This window comes from Tyto alba, unplaced genomic scaffold (genome assembly GCF_018691265.1).
Source record: "Tyto alba isolate M040663 unplaced genomic scaffold, T.alba_DEE_v4.0 Super-Scaffold_1, whole genome shotgun sequence".
NCBI lineage: Eukaryota > Metazoa > Chordata > Aves > Strigiformes > Tytonidae > Tyto > Tyto alba.
In genome coordinates, this window is record NW_024881261.1 from 14,160,643 (window position 1) to 14,185,864 (window position 25,222).

Sequence of the window (25,222 nt, forward strand, 5' to 3'; positions counted from 1 at the left end):
GTTTTAACCAATTCGTCTACAAAACTCGTTAAAAACCCCCCAAAAAACAGTACCACAACTTTTTTTTAGCTCTTGTATCAGAATTATTTAAATAGATTATATTTAATTTAGATATGAAGAATTATTTCACCAAATTACTACAATTTAAAGATTAATTCTGCAGTCTACTTGACAACATTAAACAGTCACATTTAGTTTACTCCTGAAATCCAAAATACATCTGAAATCCAAGGTTTTATTCTCCAGACAAGAAACCAACAATCCAAGCAAGCACTTACACAAATCATTAGCTAAGAAATAGGAAATATCACATGACATAAAAAAAAAATAGGAACTTTTATAAACATAGATAAATAAAATCAAGTAATGATTTCCTATTTACTTAGTTTTAAACAGTTTATATAACTGTGCTCACACCTTGGAAAAGACAGCTGCCTTACCAAGAAGTGATCATGAGCATTCTATATTTACCCTCCACAAACTTGTCTGCAGTTTTAGCTGAATGCAACACAAACAATACATTACTCATAAGTTTTGTGATGCTGATTTTAAGCCATGTGACTTAAAGATGTCCGAAAAGACACAAAACGTGCTATACTTCTATTTTAGAATATTTCCTTGCTACAGACAAAATGGAAAGGATACACTAACTTCTGTAAATGGCCATTTAAAACAAAAAAATTATCTCAGTTTACAATCTACAGATTACTTTCGTGCACTACCCATTTCCTCAGAAAACTTAGTTACTGAGTGACAATAGGTGTAAAGAGCTCTGTAAATCTTTCTCCTTGACACATTTCCCAGAGTTTAAAACAGTGATACTGCCTTCCCCTTATCTGGTATCTTCAACATGCTAAAACTGCCATAGTGTAAAAATAAAGATAACATTATAGATCAACTCACCAAGCTGATCAGCAAGACTAAAATCGTTTGTCTTCTGTGAACCTGTCACATCTCTTTTTTATCTAGACCGTGCACAGCAGCCCTAAAATACTCAGGCTGCTCTTACAGAAAGTACTGTTCTTAGCAAGCTTTAGATAAAGTTTTAGTTCTATTTTACTTAGACTAAATATTTAAAACTAAGCATTGCCATCATATACGTTAGTCTCCTGAGAATAAATCATCTGTCTTCTCTATCTACTAATGCCTCTATGGCTAAACAAAGCAACATGGCATTTAAGTGCATATTATTAATTCAGATCTCCTGAGGAGAACTGCACTATTTTACTGCTCCAGTTTAAACAGAGGTCAACTTATACAGTCAATTATGAATGAAAATAGATTAGAACAAAATATACTTAGTATAGCAAACAATTTTAATAAAAATTGCCAAAAGCTCTGCACAGATTCATTTTCATGTATTAAAATTCAATTTAGGACATTTTCACCTGCTTTTTCTTTCCAGGTCTAGGCTTAGCCAGCCAATCAGTGCTTCAGCTTAGATAATAAGTGCTCAAAACCTATTCCTACCAGTGTTAAGTTACAGATGTAAAAGATATCCACCCTAGCAAGTTGTATGATACATAATTATCATTAACATAACTTCAAGTTAAAATATCCAACTGCAGGAATTATTTAGAACAGTGTGCTGTAAGGCCACAGAAACTAAAAAGTATAAATTCTCTTTGCTCTGCCCTGATTTTGTTTTCAAGTCAGACTAATTAAAGTATTTTCAAGAATTAGAAGATAAGTTATGATGCTAGTGGTAAGCAAAAAGTACCTCTAAGCAGTCACCAATTGTCAGCCCGTATTTTACAATCGGAACAAGTTAAGGCTGCACTATCATTATATGATAGAATTGGTCCAGTCTGATTAAATCACTATTTAAAAATTCTATTTGTTTTTTACCAGTTGTAGAAGACATTAAGGAAAACACAAGCTTTCCTGTAAGTCACACAGGTACATTACAGGTAAGACGGTTTTAAGTACAGAAACAAAAGCTTAATTTAAATGAAGCAGCATCATTGTTTACTGGACTTGAATGAACACTGCTATCAGAAGTCCACTATCATTAGCCTGAGATGAGTTTGGATTTGCCACTGTTGTAAATGTAAGTATATATGAATACTTAAAGTAGTTGTGATTTTCAGAAGATATTGCATTTGAGTAATGCTGTTCATGATTGTGGCTATCAGCTTCCAAAACATTTATTCTCTGAACCTAAAGAGAAAGCAGAATAGGCTTTTTAACCAAGCATCAGTTAATTGCTCGGAGTTGAAAAACTTCTCTTGGTAACTTTAAATGAAATACAAATATTTGATTTTCCAAATTCCTATGAAAATCTTGTATATACAATGATTCCAAAATCTTAGATTCAGGGTAATAAATGGGATAATATAAATGGGAAGAATATTCCAATTCAAATTAAGGTGCATGAATGCAATTCAAAACCAGACAAGTACAAAGGATTCTCTAATAATAATTTGGTAATTTCTATTAAAATATATATACACTATACATTCTCTCTCTATTCACATACCATATATACACATCCTATATAGTATACCTCCATATATATTCTACCACTATAGAAACTGATCCCACAGAAGACTTAAAATCAGTATATTTGTACAGATGGTATTGATAATTATCATAAAGATGGCCAAAAGACCATGAATTTCTTGGAGGAGTATCCTCTAGTGAAGGGCTCTGAGATAACACCAACTAAACACTAGGAAATGCCTTCCTGCAATATAAGTATTCTTATATTAGTGTACAATGTTCTTAATACCAAAAAAGGCTGGCAAATTTTACTGAAATACAATCCCAGTACTTTATTTCATTCAAAAGGTTAACTTAGGAAGATACCTGCATTTAAATTAGTTATGTGCACCTATATGACAGAGATTCTCAATCAGGAACTTTAGCAAGAAAGAATCACAGAACATATTACGTATTTTAAAGGTCTGTTTTCACACCATCTGAACATGAACTTCTGGGAATTTAAAAAGTAGCTTAAAGCCGATGAAAGTCTTTAACACTTGCTTATACTGATTTAGCTTAAAGTAATGTCTACTATGTGCACTGAACTGATATTTGATACAATAGGGCAATAAAACACTCAATAAAGTAACATGATACAATAATGTACCTAATTTCTAAAGCAAACTGACTACAATTAACTTCAACACTAAGATTAGCCTAAAATTTTTCCAGGGATTAAGCTGATCAAATCAAGAGCAGTTTCAAACTGCAACTTTTGGGTTTTCTCTACTTTTTTTAAAAAAAAAGTTCACAAATCCAACAGGGGAATTCTGCAACGTAAAGAAAGCCAAGATAACACAACTATTTAATTTTATTCCACATGGAACTAGATAGGAGAATGCCCATTAAAAGTGACATGATCTTGGCCCTATAAACTACGCTCCAGGCACACAAGTCTTGTTAAAAAAAAAAAAATAAAATTGTTTGTGATCTAACTGCCAAATTTCAAAGTTGAAATCAGCCTACAATGCTAATATTATGCTTCTTCAGCAGCTGTCAGAACGCTGGCAGTCCATTCAGTAATTCTAAATAATCCATGAAAGGCAATTAAGAGATTGGAAAAAAGTCTATCATCAGCAACCTCAAAATTCACTTTACAAGGGCCATCACCTGATACTGAAGTACTGCAAAGGTCTATAAATTGAAAAAGGACAGAAAACTACACCATTATTCACTAGCCAAGAGCAAAAAGAAAAGGAAACAGCCTACAAGTGGCCTCTTTGAAGACTCTGAAAAGGGCTAGAATGAGAAGTCCTGTACAACCATGAACCTCTGCCATCAGTAGTCTGCAGTTACATAGCTCCTCTGGTGACAGAGGCTTGCATCAACAGTTGAAACACTTTGAAATGGAATATTTAAACACTAAGCATTACTTAGAAGTTAGTGAATACAAATGTATGCTCAGAGCTGAGAAAGCTTAAGAAAACTAGAACAGTTTCAAAGGAAATCAGCTCTACTAATTATTAAAAAAATAAGCAAGACTCCTGTACTTGATAGAGGAACAAGGGGAATGAATCACAGGTTTTCAATACCTTTAACACCTCTGTATACAAAACTAGTTATCACTAAACATGACATTTTTAATGTAAATAATTTAATCATCTAGGCTTCATAGCACTTTCAGAATCACTTAAGAGTTGTTTTTGAGTTTTTATTTAGGTATTTGATACTTTGTCCAGAAGATGAGTTACACAGCTAAACCAAATACTTATCTACAGGATACCATAGCATGTAACCAATACAACCTGTTTTTATTATAAGTCCAGAGTATACAAAGCCTTATTTATTTGGCAATTCCATTTGATCATGTATCTGCCAAAACCCTGTCACACACTGACTCCTAGATCTTAAACAAAAGCAAATGTAGTTTTGGCGACTGTAACTGACTGGTGTTGGGCTTTTTTTGTTAAAAAAAACAAAACAAAACCAAAAACAAACTCAAACACACATTTACATTACTTAAAGACAAAGTGTTCAAGCATCAACAGTTTTGTCCTAGCTTATAGTTTTGATTCCAAAATTTGAGAAGGTATTGAATGGCTATTCTTCCAGTTTCCCATTTGAGGTGTATATCCAAGAAAGGACACCCTAACACACCCTTAGTTTCGAAACAGTTTCTTGCCAAGCATGCTCAGATGCAGGAACACAAGTACAGTTAGTACCTGTGCATAATACTGCTCAAACCAGATGGAAACAAAATGAATGCTGCTGAATACATGAAGTAGGAGAATTTTTTTTTTAATAGTTATTTCTCCCATGAATAGTAGTAGCTGTTAATTTTTACAGGTGCTACATTCAAGTTTACTAATGTAACTACATGTATAATTCTGACTACAATTTTTAAAATAGTTTAATATTGAAAAATTCAATTTCAACAGATTACACTCTGTCATTTCACATTCAGAAATAAATCTCAAGGTGAAAAATGACATCCAACTGGAAAAAACTCTCCCATTGTACACAAAGTATATTGAAATGCAACATTTACTAGTTACCTCACTCAGAGACCTTCCTCTACAGACCACTGCTAATACAAATATGCCTACAGATAAACATGAAGTAAGAAGAGGTTTGAGGATGGGAGGGGAAATGCATGTGGGGGAGGAGAACACATTTAATATTGCATCTCTGAGGCTTCCCCATTCATCTCTATGGGACAGAGCACTGTATTCATGAAAAGGGAATCAAAACTCCACTATGAAGTTTAAAGAACTTTAACACTCTGTAAATGCCATTAGAGACAACGTTATATTTTTATAGTCACCAAGCTTTATGATACAGCAACCTCAGACATACTACCCAGTCGTTTTAATAAAAAAACCTCTCATCTTCCACACTGACATGAGAACCACCATCTAGACTATATATTACACCAACATCGAAATAAACTAGATGCTCTTAAAATAGAACACTGACATAAATTCCCAGGGTGAAAAAAAACGACCTAGCATTCTTAACTAACTGTGGCACTTTAACTCAAATTTACAGACAGGTAACACCACAGTACAATAAAAACTAAAGTAATTTTTACCAGAAATAGCGCAGGTTTCGTAAGTACTCGGATTTCATAAAAACTTTCAAATGAAGCACTGAAAATAAAAATATTTCTTGACCATATTAGCTCTCAGAAACACTGTAAATGTTATTATTTCTCTATGTTATTTCTAGTCTCAAGAACCTGCTCCAGAGTCTCAACTCATGTCAGTTCCCCAATTCTCTCACACTTATCCTCCATGTTTTTTCCACACTGTCCCTAAACCAAACGGGAAGCATTAATGCCCTTTTAGAAAAAGTAGCTCAAAATTTGCCTGAAAGCTACAGTCTTGTCAAACACTAGCAGCGTTATATCTAGGCCATTGTACTCTACTTTGCTTGATAAATTCTAGATAAGCATCCTTAAAAACACTACTTGTATGAGTATACTTAAGATTTAAAGATCAAACAAGTAAGAGAAGTTAGAAGATCCAAGCCAGGAATTCTGCCACGTCAAGAAAGCCAAGATAATACAACTATTTAATTCAATTCCACGTGGAACAAGATAGGAGAATTCCCATTAAAAGTGACGGGAGCTTGGCCCTACAAACTACGCATAAGGCAAACAAGTCAATTCTACTGTTCACGGGCTTCCTTCCGTACAAACTTTTAAAAAAAAAAAAAAAAAAAAAAAAAGAAAGAAAAAAAGAGCTTCACACCTAAGAAAACACAGTCTTTGTAAGGTTAGAAGCCATGCTGTACACGAGTCGAAAAAGAAACAAAATACAGAAGCGAGAGATTCAGCAACGGGCAGGGTGGAGCAGAAGGCGGGACAATGACCTAATAGGTCTTTTCTATCTTTAGTTTCATGAGCCTCTGCGGACAGAGGCGGTGGAAGGCAGGCTCTGCTCTCCGCCCCGCACCCGGCGGGGCCCCGGGACGCAGCGCGGGGCGCGGCGCTCACCTGCCGGAACAAGCTCTCCGCAAACGTGATGCCTACAACAGGTACCCCCAGGTGACGGAGCTTAAAGCCAGGCAGCCTTTAGACACCGCTGAACTCGGAAGCAACACCCCAAGTCACGCTTCTTTAGCTACGAGCAATACTACCTGCCCTGTCCGAGTCGCCCACTCGCCCTTACCTTGAACACTTTACCGAAAGCACCATCCCCCAGCTCTCCGATAATTTCCCAGAACTCCTCAGGGTTCAGATCCCTCTTGACGTGTTCGTATTGTTTCTTCTTCTTCTCACCGCCCAGCTTGAAGATTTTACGAAAGTTGAAGAAGGACATCTTTCCTCCTGCCGACGGGGACCAGCCTCCAGGCAACCAGGCGGAGGGAGGGGGCGGGCGGCGGCTGGCGGTGCCCCCTCAGCCCGCCGTGACCATCCGGGCCGGGCGGTCCTGCCGGGCGCGATCCCCACGAGGGCCGAGGGAAGTCCTCACGCCGCCCGGGGAGCCGTCACCGCCGGGCGCCGAGGGGAAACAACACCCCGAGAGCCGCCCCCGGAGCCCCTCGAAGGAGACGGGCCCTCGATGCCGGCCGCAGCGCTCCCCTCCCGCGACGGGCTCGGCTACTCGGCCGGGCCGGTGACCATCGCGTCAGCAACAAGTGCCGGGCTCGCTCCTCGGGACGGGCGGCGGGCGGGGCGGAGGACGGCGCCTGAGGAGAAGGCGGGCGGCGAACGGACCACGGCTCCCGCTGGAAACGGGCAGCGGCCGCGCACCGGGCAGGGGGGAGCGTTGGCCCCGCGGAGGGCGCTCCCGCTTCGGAGGACGGGGGTGGGGGGAGAGGTAGGGAGGGGGACTGCCCCGCTCCTGACTCCCGCCCGGTGCCCTCGCAGCGCCGGGGCCCCGCGGACCGTCCCTGGGCGGCAGAACCGGAGGAAGATGACGCTCCCCTCTCGCTCTCCCCTCTCGCTCGCTCCCGCGCCCCAGCTCAGAGCGCGGCCCGGGCGGCACCGTTTCCTGCGGGGCGGGCCGGGGGGGGGGGGGGGGGGCGGGGGCCGCACCTCCTCCTCCTCCACCCGCCACCGGCGCGTGCGCGCGCCGCCGCGGCCCCGCCCCTCTCCCCGCGCTCCCAGAACCGCCGCTGCGCCCGGGCGGCCGCCCGCCCGCGCACGCGCGCCGCCGCCACCACCTCCCTCGGCGCATGCGCATCCCCCCCGACGGGCCGTCTGCGTCCAAGACTTTCCTTTTCCCACGTGACGCGGTGGCGCGAGCCAATAGGAGGGCGTGGAGGCCGCCGGCGGGTAAGTCGGTGTCTGGCCCCAAGGTGGGGGCGATGGGATGGGGTTTTCCTTCCCTCTCACTGTCTGACCCTCCCCTCTCTCTTCCCCTCCCGCCGGGCCTGGGAGGCCACACGTTTGGTCTGCGCCACTCCTCGTCCTTTTCTCCTGTTTCTCTCTGGGGGGTAGGCTGTGTACGCGCAGCTGGGGGTAGAGGGAGGCCTTCTCGCTTTCATTCTCTGGTAGCCGTTACGGGAGAAGCTGTGGGGAAAAGGGGTCCTTTATCCTCTGCTAAGTTACTTATCTTGAAGGATAGCTTCCGTCTTTCTTCGTTTTTCTCAGCTGCCCCGTGTAGGGAAGGTTCTCCCCAGCCCTGTGGCAGAGGATGATGTTTCCTAGGTAGAGGAACAGCTCCCTTTCCGGGCTGGCTGGGTGCCTCGAGTTCCTCTTTTCAGTAGGCTCTCTCCTCCCTCCACGTTGCTTCCCAGGTCTGATCGCGAGAGCTGAAGGGGCTATGAGGCCTTCTTTGTCAGCCAGGAGTGTTGTGATGGCAGTGGTGCCTCCTTGGAGGGTTTGAGCTTGGGAGTGGCTCTTTGAGGAAGATGTTGGTAGAAGAAGGCATTGTTGGAAGACATCCTTCTGTTTGTGGGCCAGTGCTGTTCCTAGACCTACTGGTTTGTCATAGCAGGGCATGATGTTAAGGTGCTGTGTGTTTGGTATTTTGAGAGATTTAATCTGTGAGACAGGCTTGAATTTCCTTATCTCACAGCCTTCCCTTCGCACTGTGATTCCTTCATCAGCCTGAAGTATGATTATATTTTAATAGTTGTGTTGTTTATATGCCACTGAATGTATGGTATTTCTTCACATGAAAACCAGAGCTGTTCCCGTTGTCTGGATAAGGAGCAATTAGCAGACCTCTTGGCAGCAATTAGCAGACGTCTTGGAGACAAAGTTTAGGCTGTGATAGGAGGCAGGAAGTTAATCTTGCAGTTAAGGTGAGAATGTGAGACCTAAGAGAGATCTGACAATGAGACAAACACCCAGTGAAAATTATGTAATGTCTTGTCTTTCTATGAACCTGAGTGCCTGCAGTTACCATAAATTTAAGCTGCATTATAAGCTTCTGAAGATCAAGCCTCTGGTGTGTATGATTCCTCAGATCGTTTTATTAGCATGACAGTAGTTTGCTATCTAAGGAGGGCAGTCCATGTGTAAACTCAGTAATAATAATGAGATATTGAGATGCACTGGTTATGGGGATCACATGGCAACCTCGATAGTCTCTTTGAAGTATGACTTTAAGGAATAGAAAGTGCTGGGCTGAGTCAAGTAATGGATTTCAGCTAAGGAGTTGTCTAATAGTACCAGTGTTTGTAGTAATAAAGGTTAGAAAGGTGCTTCAGAAAGAAGTAAGACCATAGAAGTAGCCTAGAACTGAACTTTGCCTCATGTTAACAGTGTGTTTTAGCTGAAGCACGCTGAGGTAGAAGCCTTTTAAGAATACATTGGCATTGTATGTTGAGTAATTAGTGGTGCTAATAGTATTTATAGTGTACAGGAACACACAGTGCTAGGCACTGTCCTGCCCACAGAACAAGGAGATAGACGCTGCCACAGTTTATGAATCAAACAACAACGTTGTGTCATGAGTGGATTTCTTTAATCAGTGTAAAATCAGTTTCAAGGGTAGTACTACTCTAAGAATAGAGAGCCTTTCAAGTACTCTTGCTAACCTGATAGCAGTCCTGATTTCTTGTAATAATCAGCATTTGTTGTTAAAAAATTATCTTGGGCTTTGTTGTTCCTTTGTACCAACAACTTGGGCACAAAATGTAAAACTGTTGAAGAGGGTGTTAAAGCCAAGACTGTTTATGTGTGTAAGGGTAATACCAAGGCACAACTGCAGTCCAGATGAGCTGTTTTCCTTTTTCCTCTATGATCCAGCTGGCTGGCTGCACCTAATAATTAAATTTGCAAGTTTCATGCAGGTAGTTTGGATTAAATACAGTAATAAAGACATTGATTGTTAAGACTTCTCCGGTGTTGCCAGCAGCAGTTTAGCTTCTGGAATATTAATTTCTAAAATTCAGGGGTTTTTTCCTCTATAATATTTTTTTTTATGCCCCTTCAGGTGGGATGATAGCTTTGGTTTGGATGTTAAAATACAGTGATACCTTTAATAATAGTTTTAACTTATCTTTAAAATTTAATATTTTGACTTTAACTTTATTTCTCTTGGATAAAAAGTGCCTTTGGACTAATTTCCATCTGTTTATTTGAACTAATTGATAGAAAATGGGGAGGAGGGGAGGGGGTCAGGAATCCAAAGCCATGGCATGAAATCCTTATATCTTGCCAGTATTAGCTTTTCTTTAACCTCAGGGTTAATGTCATAGAGTGTGGTGAGGGTGATGTATGTATGTATGTCAGAGTTTGTAATAATAACTAGAAATAAATGCACAATGAGAAGAAAATTTATTGAGCTATATATGAGCAAATATAGTTGAACTTACTGCCTTAATAGGGCTGGCAGTTATATAACAGGGATGCCAGGGCCTGGTTCTTTCTCAGTTCTACTGATAAATGAACTTTTGACTGCAAGTAGTTCACATACGGCATCTATATAATGTATCAGTTTGCTTTGAACACGTGTGTGATAAAACAAGTTCACTCAAAGCAGAACAGGGAGAGTAGTGTCATCTTACCAATGACTAAATGTTACTAGGTAATACAGATGTGTTGCTTTAGACTTTTATAAAACTAGTCTTCCTGTTCCAGAGAGCTTTAAATTTATATAATGTTGAAAATATAACATAAAAGGCTGACACGAGAAAGGAGCAATTAATCTACTGTTAAAGTTTTGCTTTCCATGTCTTTTTTTTTTGCTTACTCTTTAACAAGTAATTAAAGATAAAAACGTATCTGAAAAGGAAAACTGTGGCTCAGTCTCAATTTTTCCCTTATTCTTTCACTCTAGAGTTACAGCTTGCCACTCAATCCTAAAAAATAAACTCTTTAAGGTGAAGGTTAAGTGCTAGTAGCAAATCCTTCCCAAGGTGCACTGACTTCCTGATATGTATGAAGCCTGGGTTTTTGTGTGTGGCTCTCCCCCTCCACTCCCCACCCCAGTAGCAGGAGTTTTTAGCAATTGTAAATGTTTCCAGATGGTAAGGATAAGCAGGTAAAAGTGAATAAGTTTATATTAAAATTTCTCCTTCAGGAATTTAATGCAATGCCCTCGGAAAATTCAGTGTTTCCTTAAAATGTCTGTGTAAACAAGTTAAAGAACTATCTCGGTTGTGCATCAAATATACAGGCTTAAAAATAGCTGTAAATCTTTGCTGAAATCTTTTAATCTCTTTGAGATTAAGAAGTCTCCTTTATACTTTCTGGTGCTTAATATCACCATCCTTTCCCATTGACTTCATCACTTGTACCTGCTACTGTTCCTAACTCTAAATTCTACTTCTGTTTCATTTAAACTTTTCTTCTTCAGTTTCTCTTCATTTAAAATAAACACTTCAGAAATTTAATTTGAAATGTGTTCTTCACAGCATATAGTGCCCTTTCACTGCAATCTTACATCCTGTCTTCAGTTTTTTTAAAAATATTTAATGGTCTATTTTTATATTGTCTCGACTGTCTGTCCACCCGCGCTTTCACTGATCTCCTCCAATCTTTTTTCTGATGTTTGAGTTCATTGAACCACTGTAAGGTCACAGGTGGCTTGTTTGTGGTTAAATTTTAGGCATAATTCTTGTTTCATCTGTCTTAATCTGACTGTCACCTTTGGCACTCAACGCTGTCCCTTCTGTTTTTGTTACTTGATGTATGTGGTGTTTTCATTTTCAATTGTATGGCAGTGTTTTTCCGTAGACTCTATCAGTTCTACTCTGTTTTGGTCCTGAAATGAATGTTTTCTGCTGTATTGGACTCACTTCAGTTCTAAGCTCCACTGTAACTTCTAGATCCTTCTAGCCAACCCACTACCTTCCTTTTTAACCTCCATCTTTTTGCATTCTTGGTTTTTGCCAAGACCTCGTGTGTCCAGCCTCTGTATCTGAAGTTATTTCCAAAGCTGCCTTGCTTCCCTCTGAATCAGACTCCTTATTCCTTGAAGTTCAGGATTTTATAAAATTAAGTTCTGGTACTTTGCCTTGTACCACCATAGCTTTACTATCTTTCCTCAGTCTGTCAGGATTAATGAGAAATTTTTTGTGACTCTCTCATACCTGACTTTTTTCTCCCTTCTGTTCATCATCAGTCATTTTTCCTTTCCTCCTGTTCTGAATGTGGTGCCTTCTCATATTGCACCTCAGTTCAGTGCACTATATATGCCATGGTGTTTTCAGTCTCTTTGTCTTGTATATTGACCTTAAAGATACTCCTTTTCTTCCCTCTATGAGATTTCCATCTTCTTTGTGTACATGCCAAGTTTTTAACTTTTTGTCCTTTTTCTATGACCCCTCTATACTTGCTATGTTGTACCTGGCTCCTGTGTCCTAATGCTGTAATTAATTGTGGTAAGTACAGAGGAGCTAGTAGTATTGCTAGTTAATAGTACATGTTTATGACAAGATGAAGACAGAAATACAAAAGAGGGATACAAAAACCTTTTTATTTCCTTATAATGTAAGAGGGTGGCCTAAGAGGTGGTATGTCTTCCTCTAACAAGCATTGAGTCCTGTTACCCATTTATTGGAAGCCTTGAGAGGGGTGACTGTATTGTATATAGCACTCTTAAAACTGTTAAATGTACAGTTGATAGATCAGTATCTTAGAGACTTGAATTTCTGTTCTGCATTTGAAATTTAAAGCTGTCTTCATAAAGAAACAAAAAAGAGACTCACTTTTATACTCGGTATTTTATGAGCCTTTCTGATATGAGTAATGTGAATAGTTCAGTCCTATATAATACAAAGAGGAAAAAACTGTAATGCCAGGAGTTAGGTGCTCAAGAGCTTGATTGCCTGTATCTCATTAGCCAGAATCAATGCTTAGGCTCCTATCAATACACTGGAAACTACATTACATTACTTTTTTTTTTTTTTTTTTTATGCATTACTGTAGGACTAGTTAATCTAAGAGTTGCCATAGAAACATGTGGCATTTGGAAGCTTCAACATAAAAGGGTATCACTTGATGTTTGCAGTAAAAAAAAGAGTGTTTTAGGGATAGGACTGATCTAATTTTGGCTTCAGAAAAATGTGTGTGTTTAGTCTAAATTGGCCTAGCTTTTTCAGTAGTCAGTGGGAAAAGGTATCTTCAGAGGGAAATTTACCCTTTCCATTTTAGATACTTATCTTTATCACACGGTATTTAACTGTGAGGTGAGTTGTCCTGGAAACACGTGATGGGGGTTCTTCTTTCTACCCATGGAAATACCACTGCCAACTGAACTCTTGGAGTGCAGTTCTCTTGATACCAGGCAACAACTCTGGTAATGATGACAGAGCAAATATAAAAGTTGCCAAATTACTTGAATGTTTCCAAGTAAACTGATAATGTTTTATTGAATAGGCTTTATCGAAATCACATGTCAGAAGAGGAAGCAGTAATATAGAAATCTTTGATAAGTATCCAATATTTCGACAAATAGTGCAAAAATGTTTCTTGGAAAACTATTGGGTCAAAGGTGTTCAAGCTTTAATGCGTTAACTTCCCTGAAGTTATTGCAAAAAAGAAATATGTCTAACTTATTTATAATTGGAGGGGTAAATTGTACTTCTATATTTGAGTGAGAAGCAAACCTCAGATTTAATGGAAAGTGTCAACAACTTGAAAATTACGTAGCTGATTCACTTTGTTGATTAACTAATGCAATTAAAAACTTCAGGTCCCTTTTTGTGATAAAACTTTTCAAGAAGGCTGGACACTTTGTTTTGTATTTAACTGAAAGTTCCTCTTATAGGTTTTCAGGTAATATTAAAATACTGAGCTGCATTGGTGGATAGCTACATTTTTTTAAATACAGTAGTCTAATAAAAATTATTTCCCTCCATATCTTGATGACTGTAACAATCTTTCACATGGGTAAGTCTACCTAGAGTATTGCTTTATTTTAAAATAATATACAATTCAAATCCTATTACTCTTAGCTATAATGTATTCTTTCTAATAATTTTAATAATTTCAGATTATATTTAATTTAAAGCAAAAACTATTTGTTCAAAACTGTACATGAACACAAGCAAAGTATTTAAAACTTGCAGAGCCCCCTACATCTGATGAATATTAGAAGCTTTAGTTAAGTCCCATGAAAGCATGTATTACAAAGGCTTCACCATGTTTGTCTTTCCTCCAGATGGTAATTAGACCTTTTCCTCTTGCATAGCAGTCACGAGCCGATTTGCTCTTTTTGTTTGTGGCTCTCAAATTTGCATTAGTTCACATAGCAGCTAGGATTAGAAATTTATTAAGGGATAAAGATTGCTTTGCATCTCAGTATTGCTTTTAGTCAATACTGGCACCAAAAAATGTCTGAACAAAACCCCCACATGTGTTGCTGCTTTTCTTTCTGCAAATCCTGAATTTCTTCCTCTGTTTGCCAGGAAGCCTTTTTTCCAGAATGGGCATTGTGTTCTCTTGTGATCCTGATCAGCTCTGGAATCTTTGGACTGAATAACTTGTTCTGTAATATGAAAATTAGTTATTTTTAAATCTGTTTTTTATTATGGCTGGCCAGCCAGCTGGCAAACCAAATCCTGGTTATGTGGTAAGCATAAGCCAGAAGTTTATTATGCCTTCTACAGCTATTATTAAAAATATACCATACTGAAAAGTAGGGAACATTCCATACACTTGAACACAAAAGGACGATCTGCCAAAAAGATAGCACTGAAAACTACTGGTTCTTTAGTAATATCCCCAAGAGAGACATTGCAGTGGGATAATACTGGAGATGTGTCTACTAAGCAAAATAGAACATTTATAATGTGAGATACCAACTGTTTGCTAATGCAGAGCTAGACTTTAAGATATAAACTGTTTTTACTGAGAAAACAGCATAGTCTTCATAGAAAATGTTAGTTTTATATTACAACCATGTTTAAAATAGTTTCCGTATGTGTGATGTTTACCTAGATTTTTATCAGCTATTGTGTAATTCTTATTTCTGATGTAAAAAAATAGTTTACTATGTGTTGTAAAGTAGAATTTGTTTTTATGTAGTATCTCTTCTTAGTACAGCAGCAGTGTGTGGAGCTGTAATAATGTATCGATTGTTAAGGCAAACAGCAGCTATTGTGTGTTCAACAATAGTATATGCAAACTTTGGGCACTAGGACCTGCTTATGAGAAAACAAGAGTATTGTGATGTGATGCACTTTTTGTCTCAAGTGCCCTGGAATCTTTACCTTTTTTGACACAAGGGATCCTTAAACTAATGTCTGATCCACAAAATTATGTTTTACAGTATACCATGTGATATTTATGGATTAAGCCAAAAAAGCCCACGACATTAAGTGGACTGAATTTTCTGTAGCAGAAAATAAAATTACTTATAGGAAAAATAATGCCTGTGGCTTCTGGCTGAGCTTTAGTATATTGTTCTGCAGGCAGTATAGAAGAATGACTTGCTTTCAGAAGCAGGTGATAGGGAGTGGCATCTATTCAAATTCAAATGCAATTAAGAAGACACTTAAATCTGTTTACAAAAGGCCGATTGTTTTTTTTTTTACATACCAAGAAGTCAGAAATAGAAGTGACTTTATCATGTTGGCAGTAGCAGCAATTCATGCAGGGAATGTAAGAAATTGCAGCCACAGTTGTGAGGTATTTTCTTTCAAGAATCTTAATAATGTTATGCCCATTTGGGGACTTGCTATTGGATTTGGAAAAACTTTTAAAAGGTGGGCAAAAACCATCACTAGCAAAAAAGTCTAGCCTTCTCTGCTTGGTAGGGAGGCATGCTATGCTATTAAGAATATACTCATAGTGCAGGACAGGTATTCCTGAACAGTTTTAAGTTTTGGTTTGTTCTATATCAGTGCTATATCATCTCTCAGTGATGAGATTTGGACAGACCTCAGAGGGAGCATTGGTAAGATATTCATTATTTCAGAACATCCTCAGAGTTACAAAAATTGCTAACCCAAAAGGTAGTAGAGGACAAAATCTCTGGATTTTTAATAGGTCCTATTAGAGTTTAGCAGCTGATATAAGGGATGATGAGCCAGCTTTTCTCAGCTGAGAAGACACTACTCTTTAGATCATTCAAAGTTCATAGAATGCAGTGTAAGATTGTGCAGAACAATTTGCCTTAAGGAGTCAAGAAATATCTACACATCTTTGGCATTTCTGAAACTTTTTGGTTTTGTACGTCAGAGCAGTCTAGGTGTGACTAAGAAATCCTGTGCTTGATTTCAGGTATAAAAGTTCTAGTCCTCAGAATGGAGACACAGTTACAAAAGAAATCCAGAGAATAGCAGGCTGGGAATTGCACTGGTTTTGATTAAACAAAAACAAACAAAAAAACCCAACAAGCAAACACCTTTTGATACTTTTCCTATATGTTGGCTGAGAGGACCTGTGTGATGAGCATTAGAAAAGTGTAACAAAAGCTTTGTGCTTACATGGGATGATAGTTCAAACTTCCCCCAGTAAAAGAGAGCATGCTGTAATATATATAGTCTTGATGCTTTTTTTTTTTTTCCTGTGATCTTTCATTTTGCACAGCTTTGTCTTTTAGAATGTCTGAATGTTTTTCTACAAGAAGTGCCTTCAGACAAGAAGCATTATGAGTCCTTATTTGGAGGAGAAAAAAAATAATTTTGTGAAATAACCATAAAAAAACAACCAACCAAAGAACAAATGCAGCCAGTCTGGAAGCAGACATCGGTGTCAAGCTAATTATTAATCTTTCTAAGAAGAGTAACAGTTGGGTCTCAATCTTCCAAAAAGCTCCAAATGAGTAATCTCAGTCTCTAGATGTGCTCACAAAATATATGAAGGTCCTAGTTGGATCTGAGACTTCAAAGTTACTCTGATTTTAATTATTTTGTGTATACCAACAACAGTGATATTTGGACAGCATGTTTCAAGCACAGCTTCACAGTGTTCTGATAGAGTTAAAAGGTTCACTTGTATAGCAAAGAAAAACTTAAATTGATTTCAGAACATTAAGCAGGTCTGTCATAATCTAATGTGTTGGGTTGTGCTGGGACTATTTTGAATACTTTATCACAGCTGTGCACCTAGATGAAATGGTAGGTTAATTAATTTGAAGTTTCTGATTGTAATGGAGTGCTCTGTTGTGCTCTGAATGATCATATAAATTCTGATCTTGTTCCAGAGGCTATTTTAATTTATACCAGATGCATAAATTAATTTAAAGGGGAGGGAAATGGGCAGGAAAACTTAGAAACTGAGTCAACCATATCTTCAAGTTCCTAGGCCCAATAGCTTCAGAAAGCTATTAAACAATGGTTGCCACTTCTACCCAGATTTCTGGAAAATGTTCGTTCAAGATGTGGCACTAAATCTGTTTTACACTGCTATACCAAAGTAGGAAAGCTAACTGTGTTGCCTTAAGCCAGGGTGAATTAGAGCAAAGAGAATAAAACCTAATAATTAACTTGAATTAGTTAATATTCTTTTGTTGGATCAATAAATTACATGTAGCTGTCAAAAAAACAAAATCCCCTTTGCTAAGAGCCTGTTTAGAATCCTGTTGCTATCAGAGCTTCCATACTTCTGTTTTTCCAAGCAGCGAACTTATTATTTATAGGAAGTAATTTATTTTTAGTTTTGTTTGTTTTTATTTCACGCTAACAACTGAGAACCTTTTCTCTTAGTGAAAGAATGTATTTTCAGCAGCTCAGCTCATTCTGGCAGCACTGTGGGTAAGAGCTTTCAGAGAGAATTAATCATCTTCATAGACTTCTTCCTGCCCTCATTTGAGACAGGTTAGAGAATTAGTTGAAGAAGGTGCTTCAGCATGATTATCCAATAGCTTTAAAATACAAATAGCAAGTGAAGCTTTCTGACTATCAGTAGTGACTACTACTACCTTATTTATGGTAAGCTTACAGCTGTCCGTGGCAAACATATAGAGCTACTTTACTGGTCTGTTAAGTGGTTTGCTGTTTCCTTGATGTGTAGGAAAATGTCTTGTGACTAATGCGAGGGACAAAGATCAGGAGAAGTTACTTCTACTGTTGATTTTATTGCATGCTTCTTTGTTAGTTTTCCAGAATCGTGCTTTTGGAAAATTAGGTGCCAAAACCTTGATACAAGGTTTAACTTGCATGTTAACCAAGTTGCAAGGCCAAAGGAGGCAATCTAGAACTGCAAGCTTTGTCCCCCTTCCTTCCAAGACTGTTGATGTTGGAGGAGCCAGTCTGTCTGGCCTCCTGCAGCTACGGGTGCCTGTCTATAAAGATTTCTAGGCAGTGCTGTGGAAAGGAAAAAACAGAGGGAGGGAAACACATTACAGGTTACGACATGGAGACATTGACTGCACTGGAAGGCTATTACACAGTAGTAGTGTCAGTTTATTGATAAAACAAGGCGCTTTTTCTCCTACCTATATCCTGATTTTTATAGGCATCATGGGCAAGCCCTCTCTATGTTGTTGATAGACTCCCTACTGGCTAAAGTTTGTGGTGATGGGTCTTTTGTCTTACACCATCTTCCCTTGCCAGGGAAATGTATCGTAATATAATCTAATGTAATTAAAAGACCTATGATGTTTAAAATTTTAAGCATTATGTTAAACAAAAAATCTGTAATTCTTTCTTTTTGGTAAATGTGTTATCTCAGGAGGCTAGAAAGATGCTAACACTTTTAGCAGTTCCTGAAATGTTACTTGTACACCTCTGGAAGTTCAGAGAAGCTCTCAATTTTGTTTCAAAACAATTTTTTGAAATTGGAATCGTGCTTGCCTTGTATAAAAGACATACAGGACATGTAGTGCCCTTACTGATGTTTGTTGCAGCATGTAACATCTAAACTTACAGGATTTCACATGAGCAGCAGCAGAAGGTAGTTTATTAAGACAGACTGAAAGTGCTTACCCTACTTTGATTTTTAATAGAATCACCAGTTAGGAAGTGGATCCAAACTGACTTTATCTTACAGTTTGATAGTTTTCCAATAGCTTTCAAGTTGGTATCAATAAACATTTTTTTTAGGAGTCTTTTTATCTTTCAGTGATTTTGGTCTTGGTGATGGTTTTAGTCTTGTTACTGGTGTTGAAAACTTTCTTTTAATTATGTATTTTTAAGAAGTCTGTGGATGAGATTAATTTTTAGAATCTTTACTCCATATTATCTGTAATCAAATGCTTTTTTTTCCAGCTCACTAATGTCTACTTGTATGATAAGGTACTGGGTTTGTTTTTAAATTAAAATAATGTATATGGCTTTGGGTAATTAAAAACATGTATTGAAATATGATGTTTTTAACTGTATCATGCTGGAATTGCACCTGCTGATCATGAAGCACTGAATTATACTCATTTGTCATGTAGAGTGTTGACTCAAACACAGGTGAGGTCAATTCAGATGACAGAGGTTGCTACAAAACCCAGCTGTTGACTCTGCTCCTCTTTCCACAAATTTTCTCTGCAGCAGGGATGGCTGACCCATGAAGCAATTCTAAAATCAGGCTACAAACTGGGGCAGTCTGTAAATTTAAATGCACTGGATTGGCAACTCTTAACACTTCAGGAGCAGTTTTCTGTGTAAATCATCAGTGCTAGTATAGTAGTGGCAGTCTTTGGAGAAGAGTGAATGCCTGGTAGGATGTTTAAGCTGCCTGTATTGGTTGGTAAATATTCTCTGCTTCTGATTCACAGCTAAGCTGAGGAAAAAAATCTTTGCAGTGATCTGCTAGCAGTCCGCAGAGTAGTTTTAGACAACTGCTGGCAAGATAACTTTTCTATGGCTCCAAACTATCCGTTTCAAACTAAGGCAATTTTATCCAAGAGCTTTGGTTGTTAATCACATCTGGAGAAAAGACAACAAGAACCATTAAAACAAATATTCTTCTTTGGCTTTTCCATTTCACTGGGGTTGAATGAAGACCAGTTCTTAATCATTTACCATTTTTGAAAAAGGTACTTGGTGAACACAGGAATAGGAGCCAAGAAATTTATTGGCCAGGGCTGATTCTGTTGAACAAATCGCTCTGGTGTTAAATGGGTAGCTATTCTAACAAGGCTACCAGTTAGGCTGCTTGGAAGGGAAGAAAGAAAATGGGCTTGGTTTGGGGTGGTGGTGTTGTTGGAAACACTGCCAATTTTTCTTGGTTTCCCTTCTTCCCCTTTTAGGATAATACCTTGCTGAGCTCACATGATAACTCTGAAGATTATGGACTTGGTTTAATTCTCACTACAGTCAAGAAAGCTAATATTGATAGCAGTAGGTGAGAGAGCATTATTCCAATAGGTTAGTGTCTAGAGTAACCTCAAATTGAGGCTTAGTTTTTATTTGTATTTAGATAACTACTGTGCAAACTTTACATTTTGGCCTTTGAAACAGAATTGTTTTCCCAAGAAGTGGTCCAAATAGCAGGACCTAATTCTGTTTTTGATTATGCCTTCATAGCCTTTCTTTGGAGTTAGAGAGGTAAAAATAGAATGCAGCTATCTTATATCTAATAAACTTTTGGACCAGATGCTTCTCTTGCCTTTTCCTCTCCTGTAGCAGGATTGAATTCCTTGCACTACAGCAGCAGTAAAGTCATTAGACTGCATTTAAAACAAAATGCAGAAAGGGACGACCTTTTGCTAGAACTCTGTATTGTTTGTATTGCTAAGCCTTATCACCATCTCTCAGCAAAAGCCAGTTTAATCCGTAAACATTTGTCCATATAGTATCTCTTTAGAATTGTCTATTGTTAGCTATCTGTGTTCTCATTGATTATAATGCTGTGCATCTCCACAATGCCTGCTGTTTGCCCCTTGGATCTTCACTGTACAGAGTAGCTGTTATCTTCCTTGCTGATAGCATATCACCAATGGTACCAGTTAAGAGCTGAAAACACTTCCAGCATAATGGAAAGTTCCACTTTTGCCAGGATGACTCACTAATTAATTAACCCCTGGGATGGAGAGGCTTCCTGTGCCAATGTAAGAAAAAGTTATGCAAGGATACTATTATATAGCAAAAGAAAAATTGATTGGAAGAGTTTTATCTGCCTTATAAGGCAATTATGTTTTTCTTATAAGAAGTATGTTTCCAAAACTATCAATCTACCTGAATCAAGCCTAGAAACTAACTGAAAAATAGACACTATGTAAAGGGTTGTTTCTCTGAGGTAATATCTTCCTTTGCTTTAGGAGAAAAAAGGCAACTGCTCTTAACACCACGAGAAGCGATCTGTTAACATTTGGGTATTTCAGACTTGACAACTGATGCTGAAATACCAAAATGCAGATATTTTTAACTTCTAGTGGTGCTGCTTCATTGATCTCTCCTCAGATGTACACATCTGCAGGGGTGACTTCTGCTTTTTACTCCGATGATTGGCTGTTCACGCCAAATACAAAAAGTTAAACAGGCTTGCTACGCGATTCTCTTTTTGACTTGTTAGCTCAGTCTGTCATCTGTGTAGGAGAAAAAAATGGGTGCTGAGCTATGACAAACTTTGTAACCATGTAGAGTAAGTTGGGGGCATGATGCAGGAAGGAGTATTGCTTTGAGATCAATGATGTGGTTGTATCCATGTTTCTTGTCAGAGGAGTTATGCCACTAAAAGTGATTAGTTGGGGACTGTAGCAGCAATAAAGACAAAATTAAATCCTAAAAGTTCCTGTTTGCAGGTGGGAGGCAGGATGACACTGACAAGTAGTGCTTTTCTTTATTCCAACTTATTATGTGTTAACCTTGACTAGTGTGTATGTTTATTAATTGATGTGTGGACTCTTCTCATTTGCCATGACCTTTTGTTGGGCAAAATCTCTTTTTTCTTTTTTCTTTTTTTTTTTTTTTTTTTTCTTTCTTTCCCTAGTGGTTGTGGGGGTTTTTTGTTTGGTTTTGTTTGTTTTTTTTTTTTTTTTCTGTTTGGTTTTTTTTTTTTGTTTTTTTTTTTTTGGTTTTGTTTTTGTTTTTGTTTTTTTTTTAATAGAAGCTGTAAAAGCACTGTAGCATAGGGACAACACAGGCAACTTTTGTGTTAGAGACAGCAAGCAAAAAGAGAGGGATGAGGAAGGCTAATTTTGTTATGAAAATGTGCATGCTAAGTAGAATACAAGTTCAAACCATGTGTTTGCTTGGGAAAGTTTATGGTCTAAATTTGACATAGACTATAGCAAGCAACCAGAGAACTGCCATATGGAGGAATAGCAACTTTGTATTATTAAGATCATACAGTTAACAGCTTAGTTTATAAACTTCTACTGAGCAATGTCTGCAATTCAGCCGCAGAAAATGTGTACTTCATGGGGAGGCTTGAGTGAGAAAAGAATGGTGAGATGTTTTTGAGTAGACATTGCATGTGCAAAAGGGATAAGGTGGGAAAAGCTGCCTGTAACTGGGGGAGACATTTAAATACCGATGTAAACAAAACTATTTAAAAGATGAAATGACTGGTGGAACTGACTATATGAAATACTTACAACATCTCACAGAACAAATGACCAGTATAAGGAGGGTCAAAGTATCACTAACTTTTTGTTGTTTTTTTAAAAAAAATAAAAAATAAAATGGTAAATAATATAATTGTCATCTTCATTTTTTTTCACAGTGTAAATGTCAGCAACATTCTAGCATGTTGTGCTACACTGTTCTGTTCCAAATTAAAGTTTAAGTGTGAAAACTGAAATAAGGCAGAATTCAAGCTCTGTTGTTTCTCAAAGAAACAAGATGCTATCATGATACTCATGGCCTCTACTTCAATAGCTAGAAGTGTCTTCTGCAGACAACAGAGATCACTAGCAACTCGTAGTAGGGACCTACTCCCTCTTAGGAGACTGTAGCTGCCAAATCTCAGCCCTATTAGACACTATTCAAAGTCAGTCCACTTACCACCTTTGTCCTACAGCTGTAAGTGGCTGGTGCCCATTTGAGGGTGACCTGGAAAGCTTTATGGGAATAATTTAGCTATCCATACAGAAGAAGCTAATAAAAAGTATATTCAGCCTCCAAGCCTCTACAAGGATCCTTTCTGAATTGTGTGCTGGGTTTTTTGACATCAACTCTGTGATAAGCAGAGAATCGGCTCTGATAATGGCAGAAGATAGCAGACATTAAACAAGGAAATCTGAGGAGGTAAAAGGGGAAAGTAACAATCAGAAAGTTATTAGAGACTGTATGCCCAAAATAAAGAAGGGCCAGCTGCTTTTGTTTTATACAAAATAAGCCTCCCCTACCACTGCAGTAAAGCACAGGATGAACAATGAGAGTATCTTATGGGAGAGAGAATGATAAGGGAGAAAAAAATCATCAAGTGTACAGAAAGAAACCAATTAGTATCCTACAATCCTGCTCTTTTAAAAAAGTGTTGTATTTGGTTCTCTATGTGTCTGTGGAGGAGAAATTCTGAAATTCTGTATCATTTGAAGGAGCTGGGCAAAATGCTGTTGCTGTTGTGTCTCAGTACTTTGAGCAAAACATCAGTATTGATACTTTGACTATTTCATGTGGTGGCTCAAAGGTAACATTGTATTTGATAAGTTGCTGGGTCTTTACCAACTCTGCTTTTATTGTGTGTAAAAACACAAGCTATTTTTTCATTCACTTGGAATGTGTATGAACAGCCCTTTACCTGTGTAGAAAATAGTTACAAGTGCTTCTGTGTTCGCAGGTTTTGAATGCAGTCTGAGTTCAAGAAGTATGAAGAGGAGACACCTTCTCTGCATTGGGGGATGGATCCTGTATTTTCTGCATTTGCAAGACTCTATATTAAAGATATAAAAGAAATGAGAGAATCCAAACAAGTGCCAGGTACCTACTTCTATGTACTGCTTATGATGGACACAGAATTAGAATTGATTTATGTTGTGCTTTTTAGCAAGGGATTGTAGAATACTTCACAAACACTAGTAATTTTCCATGTCCCTAAGCTAACTGAGATTAGTATCTTTAACAGTTCTAAGAACAATAGGTTGTATGTGAAATATATGTGAAAAATATGTGTTCGTTATAATGGCTTTTCTTCCTCTCATATATAGATACAGAACCTCCTTTACCTTAAGGTAATGTTGTGTTTCCTCTGTGTGGTAGTATATTCTGATAAAGTTAATTCTAAAAATGCTGGTCCTTTCTGGCCATGTGTGTTATATCTTTCTGTCTCTATAACATTTGAGCAGGATTTTATGCCTCTTAGTTGCAAAATTATGACAGTTGATGACATTGCTGGGTGTATGTGTTTTGCTTTTTCCTCTGGATATTAATATACTATAAAACAGATACAGGATTTAAGGTTTAGTCTGCTTAATTTCTAGATATGTTATATTACAGTCTTCATACATTTGAGCAACCTTATTGTAAATTCTGGCATCTGTGCTGAATCTTATACCATGCTTTTTATTTCCTAACCACTGTTAGAAATTGTATGCTTTGCAGTCTTTTTCCTGCTGGTCTTCAGTCAACGTCACCCACACGTGAACATTGTCTAAAGCAACATGGGTCTGACCTTAAATTTCTGTTTTCACTATAAAGACTTTAAATAGACTGCTGTATGTGTTCTGCTGTAGAACGGTTCATTACTCCGAACTGAAGCTTAACAATGCTCAAGATTATCATGGAGGAACCAGAGGAATTTAGAATTAATGAGGAAAAGCAGTAAACCCTAAGCAGAGCGTGTGGTTTTGGTTTGGTTTTGGTGTTTTATTTGGGTGTTCTCTTTTTTCTCCACAAAGACAAGGTTCATCTCTTTGGCTCTTTGAATATGTTCTGCCTTGCAGGTTTTGTTATTATTTTTCTTTAACAGCAAGGATAACAACAGTTTACAGAAAAGATTACAGAAATGAAGGACTGGTGGACTTTTTTGCTTTTTTTTTTTTTTTTTAGTTGCAACCATTTTTATGCATGTAGGGACTTCACAAACTGCAAAACCTAGTATGTATACCTCTGTCATTTGACATATTGGGAGACTTTTATCTTAAATCCATTGTTGCAAGAATTAGGCTTCAGTCTGTTGTTGATGTTTCTACTTGAGTGAGTAGTCTTTAGAGGCCTTTTTATAGTGTGTGGTCTTATAGTAGTACTGGTATAGCAAATGTAGCTGGTAAAAACTGTTCCAGCTTCAATTAGAGACCATTTGATTGTTTGCAAACAAAATACAAAACAATTCAATGTCAGCAGAATAGGATTGTAGTGTGGACTTGGACATTAGTACATACATGTGCAAAAATGTATTCAGAACTTATAAACATCAACAAACATTTCACAAGATCAGGAACAGTCCTAGGAAGTACAATCCTACGCTCTTTTTGTCACATCTAAATTACCTGAGTTTCCCTACTCACTTCACTTCCTGTTCTTTTACTTAAGTGAGTTCTCTTCCACTTCCGGAACTCTTTCAGTTCTGTTATTTCTTTTTTAACTATGATGATGTTAAGGAAGTGGTATCTGCCATGTCAAGATATCAGCC

The 25,222-nt window shown here is 38.1% G+C and overlaps 2 protein-coding genes across 8 annotated transcripts in view; one reads left to right on the forward strand and one right to left on the reverse strand.

The window, feature by feature from the left end:
- The window catches only part of SLK (STE20 like kinase), a 49,582-nt gene extending 42,129 nt beyond the window's left edge, over positions 1-7,453 (reverse strand). For all 3 annotated transcript variants that reach the window (XM_032988789.2, XM_032988790.2, XM_032988788.2), the window contains exon 1: positions 6,597-7,453. In XM_032988789.2, coding sequence (XP_032844680.2) covers positions 6,597-6,746 — 150 coding nt within the window. In that variant the 5' untranslated portion in view covers positions 6,747-7,453. The remainder of the gene's footprint in view (positions 1-6,596) is intronic.
- Positions 7,454-7,586: 133 nt separating this feature from the next.
- Positions 7,587-25,222, forward strand: part of STN1 (STN1 subunit of CST complex) — a 47,631-nt gene continuing 29,995 nt past the window's right edge. For 2 of the 5 annotated variants that reach the window (XM_032988607.2, XM_032988608.2), the window contains exons 1-2: positions 7,587-7,705; positions 23,432-23,571. In XM_032988607.2, the coding sequence (XP_032844498.2) occupies positions 23,439-23,571 (133 nt within the window). In that variant the 5' untranslated portion in view covers positions 7,587-7,705; positions 23,432-23,438. Of the gene's footprint in view, positions 7,706-20,027; positions 20,051-23,431; positions 23,572-25,222 lie in introns of those variants that run through there. The other 3 variants (XM_032988603.2, XM_032988609.2, XM_032988604.2) reach the window with 2 other exon arrangements.